Genomic DNA, 15,255 nt, shown 5'->3' on the forward strand with positions numbered 1-15,255 from the left:
TCAAAAGTTAAAGGAGAAAATATTAAAATTAGCAAGAGAAAAACTACTTGTTGCATACAAGGAAACTCCTAAGAGACTATCAGCAGATTTTTTTTTTCAACAGAAACTTGGCAGGCCAGAAGAGAGTGGCACAATATATTCAAGTGCTGAAATAAAAAACATCCAACCAAGAACACTACTTGGCAAGCTGTCCTTAAGAATTCAAAGAGATTAAAAAATTTTCCAGAAAAGCAAACCCTAACGGAGTCCATCATCACTAGACTAGTCTTATAAAAAATGTTAAGCTGAAAATAAAAGTAACAGGGTAACAGATGAACATGTAAATTTCACGGGTAAAGGTGAATATAATAAAATTCAGAATCTCATTTTGTAAAGATGGTACATTAATCATTATAGAGCTAGTATGAAGTTTGAAAGAGAAAAGTAGTAAAAATAACTGATAATTTGTTAAGGGATAAACAATAGAAAAAGATATTCATTGTGACATCAAAAACAAAAAATGGTGGGGGAAGAATAAAAGTGTAGAGCTTTAGAATGTGCTCAAACTTAAATTGTTTTTAACTTAAAATAGGGTGTTATAAATATAAGCTGTTATACATAATCCTCATGGTAACTACAAAGCAAAAACCTATAGTAGATACACAGAAAAAAAAGAGAGAGAGAGAGAGAAAGGAATCAAAGCATACCACTAATGAAATTCATCAAATCACAAAGGAAGAAAGCAAGAGAAAAAAGAGAGAGAGAAGAAAGGAACAGAGGAATTACAAAACCACCAGAAAACAAATGGCAATAAGTACATTCTTATCAATAATTACTTTAAATGCAAATGGACTAAATTCTCCAATCAAAAGACATAGTGGCCCAGCCGGTGTTGCTCAGTGGTTTACAGAGCATTGACCTATAAACCAGGAGGTCACAATTCAATTCCTGGTCAGGACACATGCCCAGGTTTTAGGCTCGATCCCCAGTAGGAGGCGTGCAGGAAGCAGCCAATGATTCTCTCTGATCAATGATGTTTCTATCTCTCCCTCTTCCTCTCTGAAATCAGTAAAATGTCTTTAAAAAACTTTTTTTTTAATATATGAGTGGCTAGATAGATAAAAATACAATCTATGTGCTCCCTACAAGAGATTCACTTCAATGAAGGACACACAGACTGAAAGTGAAAGGATAGAAAAAGATATTCCATGCAAATGGAAACCAAAAGAAGTTGGGGTACCTATATGTATATGAGGCAAATAGACTTTAAAGATTTTTTAAAATTGATTTTTAGAGAAAGAGAAACATTGATGCAAGAACAAACGGAATGGAGCCCACAACCAGGGCATATGCTCTGACCAGGAACCTAACCAGCAACCCTACGGTGTGTGGGATGACACCCAACCACCTGAGCCACACTGGCAGGGCAGGCAAAATAGACTATAACACAAAAACTGTAATAAGACCAGGTCATTACGTAATGATAAAGAAGTTAATATAAGAGGATAAACATTTGTAAGTATTTATGCACGCAACACATTATATTTGAAGCACCAAAATATGTAGAGCAAATATTAACAGAACTAAAGAGAGAAATAACACTACATTGATAACAGAGGACTTTAATGGATAAATCATCCAGATAGAGCAGTGGTTCTCAACCTTCCTAATGCCGCGACCCTTTAATACAGTTCCTCATGTTGTGGTGACCCCCAACCATACAATTATTTTCGTTGCTACTTCATAACTGTAATGTTGCTACTGTTATGAATCGTAATGTAAATATCTGATATGCAGGATGTATTTTCATTGTTACAAATTGAACATAATTAAAGCATAGTGATTAATCACAAAAACAATATGTAATTATATGTGTGTTTTCCAATGGTCTTAGGAGACCCCTGTGAAAGGGTCGTTCGACCCCCAAAGGGGTCACGACCCACAGGTTGAGAACCGCTGAGATAGGTAATCAGGAAGGCAACATTGGCCTTAAACAACACATTAGACCAAAAGGACTTAACAGATATATACTTAACATTCCACCCAAAAGCAACAGAATATGTATTCTTCTCAAGTATATATGGGACATTGTCCAGGATATATCTTATGTCAGTCCACAAAACAAGTCTTAATAAGTTTAAGAAGACTGAAATATCAAGCATCTCTTCTGACCACAAGGATATGAAACTAGCAATGAGTTACAAGAAGAAAACTGGAAAATTCACAAATATATGGAGATTAAACAGTATGCTACTGCACACAAATGGGTCAAATAAGAAATCAAAAGAAATAAAATATCTTGAGCCCGGCCAGTATTCTCAGTGGTTAGAGATCAGCCAAAACACCAAAGGGTCACAGGTTCGATTCTGGTCAAGGGCACATACCTGGATTGCAGGTTCACTCCCTGCCCCGTCGGAGCGAATGCATAAGACCACCAATGGATGTGTTTCTCTCACATCAATGTTTCTCTCTCTCCCCCCTCCTCCCTCCTTTCCACTCTCTCTGAAAAGCAACGGAAAAAATATCCTCAGGTGAGGATTATTAGCAACACAACAAGAATACCTTGAGACAAATGAAAATGGAAACACAATATACCAAAACTTATGAGACTCAGCAAAAGCAGTTCTAAGAGGGAATTTCATAGCAATAAATGGCTACATCAAGAAACAAGAGAAATCTCAAATAACCTAACTTTACACCTCCAGGAATTAGAAAAAGAACAAATGAAGCCCCAAATTGGTAGAGGTAAGGAAATAAAGGTAAGAGCAGAAATAAATGAAATGGAGACTAAAACAGCAATAGAAAAGATTGATGAAATCAAGAGCTGGTATTTGAAAATTTTTTTTTTTTTAAATGACAAACCTTTCGTTAGACTCGCAAAAAAAAAAAAAAAAAAAAAAAAGGATGGCCACAAATATAATCTGAAATGAAAGAGGGCATATTACAACTCATACCAGAGGAATAAAAAGGATCATAAGACACTACTATGAACATTTATACACCAGCAAATTGGACAACATAGAAGAAATAGTTCCTAGAAACATAACCTATCAAAACTGAATCATGAAAAAATAGAATCCAAATAGGTCAATTATTAGTAAGGAGGTGGAATCAGTATTCAGAGGCCTCCCAACAAACAAAATCCAGGACCAGATGTCTTCACTGATAAATTCCACCACCAGATATTTAAAGAACTATAAGATAACTGTTGAATAAAATTGAAGAAGACACAAATAAATGGCAAGATATTCTGTAATTATGGATTGGGAGAATTAATACTGTTAAAATATCCATACATACCAAAGGAATCTATAGATTCAGTGCAATTCCCATCAACATCCCACTGGCAGCCCTAACCAGTTTGGCTCGGTGGATGGAGCATTGGCCTGTGGACTGAAGGGTGCCAGGTTCGATTTCAGTCAAGGGCATGTACCTTGGTTGCGGGCACATCCCCAGTAGGGAGTGTGCAGGAGGCAGCTGATCGATGTTTCTCTCTCATCAATGTTTCTAACTCTCCATCCCTCTCCCTTCCTCTCTGTAAAAAAATCAATAAAATATATATATTTTTAAAAATCCCACTGGCATTTTTCACAAAAATACAACAAACAATACTAAAATGTGTATAGAACCACAAAAGACCCCACGTAGCCAAAGTAATCTTGTGAAAGAAAAAAAAAAAGGCTGGAGGCATCACACTTCCTGATTTCAAACTCTATTACAAAACTATAGTAATCAAAACAGTATGGTGTTGGCACAAAACAAACAATAGCCTGATTGGTGTGGCTCAGTGGTTGAGCATCGATCCAGAAACCAAGAGGTCACTGGTTTGATTCCTGATCAGGGCACATGCCCAGGTTTTGGGCTCGATCCCAAATAGGGGCATGCAGGAGGCAGCAGATCAATGATTCTCTCTTATCACTGATGTTTCTATCTCTCTTTCCCTCTTCCTTCCTCTCTCTAAAAATCTATAAAAACTTATTTTAAAAAAACAGAATAGATCAATGGAACAAAATAGAAAACCCAAAAATAAACCCATGCATTTATGGCCAATTAATTTATGACAAAGGAGCCAAGAATATACAATGGGGAAAGGACCATCTCTTCAGTAAATGGTGCAGAAAACTGGACAGCCATATGCAAAAGAATAAAACTGGACCACTATCTTATACACAAAAATTAACTCAAACTGACTTAAAGACTTGAATATAAGACTTGAAACCATAAAACTCCTAGAAAAAAAGCAGGCAATAAACTCCTTGACATCTGTCTTGGCAATAACTTTTCGGATTTTACACCAAAAGAAAAGGCTACAAAAGCAAAAATAAACAAGTGGGACTATTTCAAACTAAAAAGCCTCTGGCATAGCAAAGGAAACCATTAACAAAATGAACATGCAACCTACTGAATGGGAGAAGATTTTTGCAAATCATAGATCTGGTTGGGGACTAGTATCCAAAATACATTAAAAACAAAAAAAAAATCTCATACAACTCTAGCAAAAAAAAAGGTGTCTAATTTAAAAATGGCAGATGATCTGAATACTTTCCCAAAGACATACAGATGGCCAACAGGCACATTAACAGATGCTCAGCATCAGTAATCATCAGGGAAGTGCAAACCAAAACCACAATAACACCTCATACCTAATAGAATGGTCATTATAAAAAGAAAAAAAGTGTTAGAGAAGAACACAAATATCTAAACAAGAGACTACAAATCAGTAGCGAGTGACAAGCTTACCCGTGTTTGTTTGTTTCCCTTGTTTGGTCATTTGGGATTTGAGTTGGGACTACACTTCCCCAGAATAGGCTCCTTTGAAATGAATCTTACCTTTTACTTCACCTGAATAAGAACTGCTAGGCATTTCTTTGAAAAAATAAACATTATTAAATTATGTATTTTGGAATCTTTCCTCTAAAAAAACACATGTTCTTTTTTTTTAAATTATACATTAATGTTATTCTTTAAAAACAACAAAAACTAACACCCATCCTTTTCCCTCTCTTTTAGTGCTATCATCTGCATTATAATGGACTGTGATAATAACATGAGCAAATTTTCGGACAGTTCTCAAAGGCAAAGGATACTTCCTTCTGATCGTATCACCTGCTCACCAGATTGGAAAAAGCACTGAAACCCAACTCCTGAAAAAATTGACAGCTAATGTTCTTTACCATTTGCCATTACTCAAGGACTTTGGAACTAAAATGTTCCCCCAGTATGAGATACTGATTTTTAGTATGGACTGAATCACATAGATTTATCAGCCAGTAACTGTACAGTGTATGCAAATCATATCTTCCAAAACATGGAATGCTCCGATTATAAAAAGATTATTGTTGATTGTTGACCTTTAGGAAGAACTTACACATATACTGTGTAAACAGTACCTGACATTTCTAAAATCCCAAATGTAGGAAAAATATTCAGACATAGAGATATATAGGCCAACTCTTAATAATATGAAATATACTTAAAGAGCTTTTAAAACTGTATTTTTGTACAAAATATGTGCCTTTTTTTACAATTTTTTTCCTTTTTATTTTTGTCATCGTTGCCATTTTACCAATATAATACATGGAGCCAAAGAAAACAATATGGTACTAATAAAAACTCATAGGGTTTCTTGTCAGATTTAATTTTACCCAATGGCAAAGAATCTTTTAGTTGTGGTTTTAAAAAAATAAATATGTGTGTGTACATATATATTTTTAAACGTTATCATTTCCTCAGAGGAGTCAATCATGTGAAATATCTAGAAATACCCTTACAGATTTTGCCAGTGTAGTTAAGCCTGAGCACATACATGGCTCAGTCAAGTGGGCTGTGCATTGAGCCCATCACCAACCAACACCCTTGCTGTGTGCCTGGCCAAGCCCAGAGCTTAACTCAGGATGTGCCTCTCCTCATTTTGGTGGGGCCGGGGGTGGCGGAGAGGCATCTGTTGGGAAGAGTACAGCACCTGAATCTGGCTGTCTAGAAGATCCTGATTTATGGCTGAGGTATGAATATACTTGGTTTTAGACCCATACCAGAGCTGATACTGACTGTCAAGAATGCATGGCCTCACATCAGCCAAAGGCAGAGATGCTAGAAAGATGGGGACAGCTATGTGCTACCTGGAAAGTTTGTCAGGTTCTAAAAATTACATAATTTGAAAAAAAATAAAAATAAAAATTACACAATTCCAAGGCACATGCATGATGAAATGCAAGAATAAACTTTTGGCCACTTTGAACTTTTGCAAAGAACCTTTCCTCTGAGCCTATCTTCCGTCTACTCCTTGATTTGCCATTGAAAAGTCTAACATGAACTGTGCTTAAAATAAGCACCAGATATACCTGATGCTCAATGGTAAGATTTCCATCCAACAGACCCCCCTCCTCCCTTCCCAAGCTCCCCAGGAAGTGCTGCTATCCATTCCAAATACAATGGTAAAAGAATAAAGACAATTTGACTTTCACATCTGCTGCGCGGACTGTGTTGCCTTGCTCCTGGTCCCCAGTCGTGCTGTCTCTGCAGCACGGGACGGCCATCTCCTCAGCACCTTTATGCCCTGCTGTCCTGTGCATGTGGCCTGGACAGGCTGGCAGGACCAATCATCGTCTGGGCCCTGCATCTTCAGGCTCATAGACTCAACTGAATCCTCTTTTTCATCAGAAGCAACTTGAAATTAAATGTCTGATGCTGTCATCAGAAAAGAATAGTGCCAGCTCCAGCACTATCCCAGCCCTAATGACTTACTGAGTGTTTATCATTTGTCTGCCACTGACTGGAGGGCTTCAACCAGATGGCCTCAAGTCATCCTCCCGGCAGCCCTATGAAGTAGGACTTCCTACATTCCCCATTTTACAGAGAAAGGTGGGGCTCAGGGAGGTGATGTGATTTGCTGAGTCACCATCACCAAGGAGTGATGCAGGATTCAGACTTGAGCTTTGAGAATGTCCTAATTTTCTTTAAGTACCAGGGTCCTTCTTAATAGGCTCAGTGAATAAAATCAGATGAATGTCGCACATTATAAGAAGCCTCGTGTACGTTACTCCTTTGGATGTTAAGCTATTTACACAACAGGTTTCTCTTCACCTACTCACAACTCATACTCTTTGGGGAAAAAAGTTTTGGTAACTATGATGAGGTTTTCAGGCACTTGGCTTGCTACATGCTATGAGCAGATGGAAAACGTTTTTCTTTTCAAATGGCTCTCGAAAGAATGAAGGCACAATTGGGGTGTGTGTGTGTGTGGGAGGAGTGGACCTTTTTTTTCCTCTTCAATAATCAATGTTCATCAGCTCTTCCCCTATCCTTCCAATTTGTAGTAGAGTTTAAGCTAAAGCAGACAACCAAATAGCAATAGCTGCTCCCATTAAAAAACAAACAAACAAACAAAAAATCCCACAGATGTTTAAAAGCTCTATAAATCAGGTACCACTACCAAGCATGTGTATTTTGCCTCCAATCACAAAGCTGATCTCTTAAAAAAGTAAGCATGTTAACTCATTTATGACTCACACAAAAATAATATTAGTTTAAATATATTTATTACTTTCACATAACCTTTTCTAATCTTGGTGCAAAACCGAAGTCCTTACTCTAGAAAATAGGAAACGGAGGTTAAGATTTGCCTGTTGCTCACATTGCTGTCACAGCTGTTTTCAAAAATTCAAATCCGGTCAGGTCCCTCATTCTTCCATCCCTAAATCGAAGTCCATCCTACCCTTTACCCCCAGCTTACAATCTTCCACAGGAGGACATCCATGCAGGGGGCATACGGCCATTGGTGACCAGGTTCCCAGACACCTCTCTCACCTTTCTCCCAGCTGCAACTCCACTTGCCCTCACCAAGCACCAGAACAGCCTTACAGTCCACCTGCACTTTCCTCCATGCTCTTTCTTACCCCATACTTTACCTGGATTTCCTCTCCTATCCTTTTTACCTGGAAAGTACCTCCTTTAAGACTGAGTTCAAGCATCACTTCTTGCCTGAATCCTTTCTCAACAAAACACCCTAAAGGTAGAGCTGGTTCCTTCTTCCAGGCCAAATGCTATGTACAAGTGCTCGAGGCAATATGAAAGAAAACTCTGTACTGCATTAGAAAATCTACAAGTTAGCTGAGAAGCCTAAAAATTACTGAATTAAGAAGAAAGGTGAATGTGGCCAGTCAATTATGAAATATTAAAAGAACGGGAGGATGAGAAAAGTCATGAGAAAGGAAGGAATTTATATTGATATTAGTTGGTTATTTCATAGCCAAGATATTGAATGTATGTATAATATACATATTACTCCATCAAAATGAATGGAAGATTGAGTGAAAAGAATCAGGTGGTAAAACAGATTTCATTCTATTGACCAGCATATAGCCAAGTCAGGGAAAAGCTCTAGAAACTGTTTCTAAATGGCAGTGGAATAGAATCTCTTTTCTTCCTGTTATACTCAACAGATTTAGAAGTACAGGCAAACTCAAGCTTTTTAACAAGATGTTTCGTTGTACAATAGCAACATTTTCCTGGGAAGATTCCCTTAATGGCATGGCTTATATCCCTTTTATAAATCATAAAGCAGATGTTGAAAAGTTTTTGCTCCACCTATTCATCCTTTTTCCTTTCCTAGATATCCTTGTTCAAATAAGCACATATCGCCCCATAGGCAAAAGTCCAGGGAAAAACAGGTTTTTGGAAAATCTATGTTACTTTGCCAGAGGCAGAGCCCTTGGTTTTCAAATTTTCAATGAATGAGTTTATGAATGAACTATCTCAGTCCAGCCCTGTCTGCCATGGCCAGGATTGTGTCCCAGTCTCCAGCCTTCCTCCAAGGACTTATTAGCCCTAAATCTGCAAAGCAGGGATAACCCGTGCAACTTAGGCAGGAGTCAGCTGCCAGTGATGAGACTCCTGCCAACAGCTCATCCAAAGAGGTCATTAAGTGGGCTTAGCCAAAGGGTCTCCATTTAGTCCTCTTGGCCAGGAATGGAGAATTGTCCTTTGGCCAGTTTTCCAAACTTTGGTGCCAGGGTTTGCTGTGTTCTTTAATCATTGCTCATTGCCATGCCCCGTAAAATCATGCCTGGAAGCTGCAGGGAATTATAAGATTCTTAAAATCAATGGCTGTGCCCTGGAGCAAAGGAGCTAGGCCAGGCCCCACGTAACCAAGCACAAAGTGCTGACTGTATGGTAGTTATGAGAGCATCTACTATGGGTTAGGAACATGACATATTCTATCTCCAATCCCTATGTAAAGAAACTGAAAACCAGTCAACTTAAGTAATTTTTCCAAGAACTGAGATTTGAACCCATGGCCATCTAGCTCCCACCCCGCCATGCTGTCTCCTATGCTCCAACAGTGATCTTCCTTGTCAGCCTGGGCTGCTTGCATTGTATTTTGTTCTTTGTCACACGAAATTGGCCGAGTCACCAAGACTACCTCTTTCCTAAGAGAATCAGGGAACTAATGGCGGAATCCCAATTTGCACACTTTAGATAAAATTACTAAACCCTTAGTTGTCAATGAGCAAAGAGGCCAAAGACTACTTGGTGCCCAATGCCACAAAGTCCAAAGAGATAGTTTGCAGAAACCACCTAGATTCTAGAGATGCTGGACTTCACAGTTTTCTGATATAACTAAAGGCCCGGTGCATGAATGTGTGCACCAGTGGGGTCCCTCAGCCTGGCCTGTGGGATCGGGCCAAAACCAGCTCTCCAACATCCCCTGTGGGGTCCCAGATTGCGAGAGGGCACAGGCCAGGCTGAAGGACCCCACCAGTGCACGATCAGGGCCAGGGAGGGACACAGGGGGTTGGTCAGCTGGGGAGGGATCACAGGAGGGCTCCAGGACATGTCCGGCCCATCTTGCTCAGTCCCGATCAGCCGGACCCCGAGCAGCAAACTAACCTACCAGTCGGAGTGTCTGCCCCCTGGTGGTCAGTGCATGTCATAGCAAGCAGTTGAGTGGCCTTAGCATATCATTAGCATATTCCACTTTGATTGGTTGAACAGACAACCGGACACTTAGCATATTAGGCTTTTATCATATAGGATTGGTGTCAAATAAGAGATGGGCTTTGGAGCCAAATTTTCTTATTTTCTTCAAATCCGTACCTTCCTCCACCCAGGTATCTTATGTAATGTAAAGTACTGTATATTCTTACTGACATTCTAGTCTTTAGAACCTTCCTCTACTGCACACCCAAGAATAAAATGCTGCAAGGACACACCACTCCTGGGGAGCTCTTCACAATCAGCAACACCTCAGTGGTACATCTGGCCCCAGGATCAGGGCTTCTGAGCATGCATGGACAGAGCACAGCCCTGACAGAGGTAACCCATGAGCCCCTCATCCAAAAAACTGTCTTCATTCTTATCTTACTGGGCTTCTCTACAGCATTTGAAACTGCTGAAACTACAAACTCCTTTCGCCACTCCAGTGTTTGTTTTGGAATCAGGCAGACCTGGAGCCGACCCAGTTAGGAGCCCCGCATCCTCCACTCTCTCCATTGTGGTGTTGGGCCAACTGGTCAACCTCTCAGGACCTCGGTTTCCTCATAGGTGAGGATGCACAGAGGATACTTTGGAGATGCTATCCAAGGTTTCTCCTTCTGATTCCTTGTGCCCTTTCCCTTGCCTTCAGCATTCAGACAAAGAAACAAACAGAATCCTAACCTGATCTGTATTGAATGTGATCTTAAGCTTTTCATAATATTTATCTCTAGGGGAAAAAATGAACAAACTAAACGAAAGCAGTTTTCCATAAACACTGTTCTTAGGGAAAAGGAAAATATGCTGAAATCAAAGAAATAACTGTTCACCTGTGAGTTTTAAAATTAGGCTTTTTTGGAGCCTAGAATGGAGACAATATATTGAAAACAAAGCAATTTTTTTGCTGCAGCAGGCAGGGGGCTTAAGAGAGAAAAATGAGAGAGACAATGTTGAACTCTTAAGGGATTAGGATCTAGACCAGTGGCTCCCAACATGGGGCACACACCCCACAGGGGGGCAATTTGATTTTTAAGGGAGACAATTTGAGAATGAGTTATTAACAGTGAATTTTAAAAGTTCTTATGGTTCTAAGGGCCTCATATACAGTATATAAATATATATTGTGACATATTTATGCATTTTTCTTTATTATATGTTTTGAAACTTTATTTGCTACTTTTTCATATCATTTCACTATTACTAGAGACCCGGTGCATGAAATTCATGCATGAGTATGGTCCCTAGGCCGGGCCGGCAATCAGGACTGATCGGGTCCTTTGGGCTGCTGGCCGGGGCCTTCCTTCGTTCCGTGACACCCCCTGGTGGTCAGCACATGCCATAGCAAGTGGTCGAACTCCTGGTCGGTTGAACTCCCAAGGGGACAATTTGCATATCAGCCTTTTATTATATACGATTTTTTTTTTAACAATTTCTTAGTGATTTCTTCCTCAGTACTTCAACTGTCCTTTCATTCTTTTACTTTTCTCTTTCATGGATGCAATGTTCTTTGGAAGCTTGTTTAGACCAAGTTAATGGCCTTTTAGGCTTCCTCCATGTGAATAGGAGTTCACTTTTTGAATAATAATAACTATATGTCCAGGGGGAGGGGGGCATTAGGATTTTAGAGATGCTTAGGTGGGGCATGGCCAAAAAAAGGTTGGGAACCACTGACCTAGATAATTCTGCAGAGTTTATACTATGAGCTGAAAAACAGGAAAAAAAAATGTACGATGACATAAACAGATTTTTTTCTGCTTAAAAAAAGACAAAGAGTAATTCATCAACTGTGGGAAAAAGGGACAGGAGGGCTATAGCCAACATTTAGGTCCCAAAGAAGTACCCCTTCCACTTATCAAAAACCTTGGACAGAAGGGGAGAAAGCCCAGATAATCTTACAGGGTATCCAGGGCCAAAGAGACCATTGCCTGGCTCAGAATTCAAGTCTTATGAAGAAGACTCATGCCCAGCTTGGCACCAGAGGATCAGCCTAACAATGGCTGAGGGAACTTCCTGGTCAGGTGACCCTCAGGGCAGCTTCATAGAACCATAAGCAAAAGGTTCCTGAGTTCCTGGACAAACAGGTATGTGACTGAGCAGGAGCCATAGTCCCAGAGCAGACAGGGTGTGAAACGAGGAGGAGGAGGGTATGATCCCACAGACATGACAGGAAACCATGAGGACCATGAAGACTAGAAAAGACAAACTTCTACTCAGGAAAATGCCGCAAGGACGGAAGCCGGTGTCCACCTCTCCCCTCAAGACGGTATTTAAGCCAGTGACCCAAAAACTTAGCTCACCTCCAAAGACAAGGGGTGAAGGAGAGGAGTGGGGGGAAACTTGCATTCATTGGGTTTAAAACTACTAGCGACATTTAAGTCCAGAAGTAACTGAGCTACCTTGAGTTGACAAAATAACTTTCTACTCTCTACGGAAATTGGCATGTCCTGACTATGGAAGAAATGTACGTATCTGGAAAGCTGAATATTCTAACTACAGAATTTAAACTTGCCAAATGTAAAATGGGTGTGCTAATACCTATCTCACAGAATTACTGCCAGTTTTAAGTGAGTCCAATACAAAAAGCACCTAGCACAGTGTCTGGCTCATAAGATGCAGGGAAAGATCTGAAGTCCTTTTCCTTCCTGCTTCTTTCTGGTTCAGCTCAGGATATAACAGGGTTTTGGTCATCCCAGACAATCATATGGCCCAGGAGAGTGCGTGATCAGTTTTATGTATAGACAAAAGTGGTAGTTCCTACAGAAGCAGGGTTGGCTCCACCCACAGAGAAGATGGGACCCCATGTAGAAAGCAGGGAAGTAGTGTTTTTAAAAAAGCTGGGCTGTTAAGTAACTCAACCCACCTAGGGACTTTGTAGTCTATGAGTCAAGACTCAGGGAATTACTGAATGTCCTCTCCAGCACTGTATTTGGAAGAGATTTCAGGAAGAAGGGAGCAGGGAGTGGTTTATGTTTTTCCATGCTTATTCTAGACAAGAAGTCAGCATACTACAGCCTATGGGCCACATACAGCCCACTGTCTGTTTTTATAAAGTTTTATTGGAACACAGCTGTGCTCATTGGTTTATGTGCTGTCTGTGGCTGCTTTTGAACTACAAGGACAGAGCTGAAAATATTTACTATCTGTTTCTTTACAGAAATTTGCCAAACCCTGTACTAGACAGTAATAACTTATCCGTCTATAGTGCTTAGAAAGCAGGTCATACATATAATTTCATTTATCTCAGAAAAACATCTCAATGGATGAGTATATTTCATCAGTCAGAGTATCGCAGTGTCACTATGTTTCCTACTTCACAAAATGCAGAAGCTAAGGCTCAAGATGTTAATGGACTTGGCACTGAGTAGCAGAAGGGTCCTCAAACCCAGCACTGTTTTCATCCCACTGTCCCGCCACTCTCCCTATAAGAACAGTGTCCTTAATGTGACCTGATAGAAGTCTGAAGGGCACACAGAACCATCCTGAGGAGCTTTAAAAGCAAGGTCATACTTTCAACAACCTCTCTTGTAAGAGGTCTCCAACAATAGCACCAATCATCAGAAATGTTCCCCTGTGGCTACCTTAGAAGTGCAAAGCATGTGGAAGCAGGTGTGGCTCAGTGGTTGAGCATTGACCCATGAACCAGGAGGTCACAGTTTGATTCTGGTCAGGGCACATGCCGGCTTTGGGGCCTCGATCCCCAGTAGGGACATGCAGGAGGTAGACTATCAATGATTCTCTCGCATCACTGATGTTTCTATTCCTCTCTCCCTCTCCCTTTTTCTCTCTGAAATCAATAAAAACATATCTTTTTTAAAAGTGCTCACCCAATCTAAGGCCACATGAAGGTCCATGCCAATGGATATAAGGTTGATCGCCATGACCTTGAGGTCATGCAACATGTGTCCCAAGCTGCAAAAGAAAATACCTTACTTATATCACCCCAGACACGTTCTAAAAATAGCATGTCACGATATGGTTGTCAAAAAGGTTAAGAACATAATTCTCATAGAAATATACACTGAGTGGCCAGATTATTATGACCACCCCATCAGTACTTCGTTGGGCCACCTTTTGCCTTCAATACTGCAGCGATTCTTCTTGGCATTGATTCCACGAGATGTTGAAAGGTGATGCGAGGAATCTGACACCATGCCTGATGAATAGCATTGTCCAGTTCTGTGAGATCTGATGGTTTTGGAACCAGCTGTGTGATGGCTCTTTTAACTTTATCCCACAAATGCTCAATTAGATTGAGATCTGGTGATTGTGGGGGCCACCTAAGCAAGGTAAAGTCTCCCTCATGTTTTTGAAACCACTCCTGCACAATACGAGCACCGTGGCATGGCGCATTGTCTTGTTGAAAGAAGCCATCTCCATTGGGATGCACCATCAACATGATAGGATGAACTTGATCAGCAATGATAGTTAGGTATGCTGTACTATTCAGACGTTTATAATAGTCTGGCCCTCTAGCAACTTCAGCACGAAATTATAGCTAATTTGCCTACAAATGTTAGGTGGTAATAATAATCTGGCCACTCAGTGTATAGTGGGCACATGTTATTAATGAAGAAACTAGCAGGATGGAAAAACTGGTTCAAAGAAGTACACAAGTCATGAGTGTATATATAGTCAGTAAAAAAAAAAAAAAAAAAAAAAAAAAGTTGCTGGCATGAATGTTTATAGCAGCTTTATTCATAATTCCAAAAACTGGAAGCAACAAAGATGTCCTTCAGCAAGTGAATGGATAAACTGTGGTACATCCATGCATGGAATATTATTCAGTGACAAAAGAAATGCACTGTCAAGCCACAAAAAAACATGGAGGAAACTCAAACGCATATTGCTAAGTAAAAGACTACATACTATATGATTCCAATTATATGACATTAGAGGCCTAGTGCACAAAATTTGTGCACGGGGAGAAACCAAGATGGCGGCATAGGTAAACAACGGAGTTTGCTGCCTCGAACAACCACTTCAAAAATACAACTAAAAGACGGAATGGACATCATCCAGAACCACAGGAAGGCTGGCTGAGTGGAAATTCTACAACTAGAAGGAAAGAGAAAAGCATACCGAGACTAAGAGGAGGCGCAGTATGGAAGTAAAATACTAAGGTGCGGAGGTGCATGCGGAGCGGGCTGAGGGCGTGGTTGTCGTTTTCAATTGGGAGGGAGTCTCAGGCTCTGAGCTCCAGTTCCAGGCGAGTCTCTAGGGACCCAGACTCATACGGGAGAAGCGGGACTGTCTGGCATCGGTCGGAACTTGAGGGCAGCTTTCTCTCTGAGGGGCTTGCAGCGA

General features: G+C 40.3%; 1 protein-coding gene and 1 long non-coding RNA gene across 7 annotated transcripts in view; one reads left to right on the forward strand and one right to left on the reverse strand.

Annotated features, from left to right (window-relative positions):
• The window catches only part of COLEC12 (collectin subfamily member 12), a 179,540-nt gene extending 173,098 nt beyond the window's left edge, over positions 1 to 6,442 (forward strand). For both annotated transcript variants that reach the window (XM_036321270.1, XM_036321271.1), the window contains one exon: positions 4,990 to 6,442. In XM_036321270.1, coding sequence (XP_036177163.1) covers positions 4,990 to 5,009 — 20 coding nt within the window. In that variant the 3' untranslated portion in view covers positions 5,010 to 6,442. The remainder of the gene's footprint in view (positions 1 to 4,989) is intronic.
• Positions 1 to 15,255, reverse strand: part of LOC118662652 — a 56,257-nt gene that overhangs the window by 10,473 nt on the left and 30,529 nt on the right. The window lies entirely within an intron of this gene.

This window comes from Myotis myotis, unplaced genomic scaffold, assembly GCF_014108235.1.
Source record: "Myotis myotis isolate mMyoMyo1 unplaced genomic scaffold, mMyoMyo1.p scaffold_m19_p_9, whole genome shotgun sequence".
NCBI lineage: Eukaryota > Metazoa > Chordata > Mammalia > Chiroptera > Vespertilionidae > Myotis > Myotis myotis.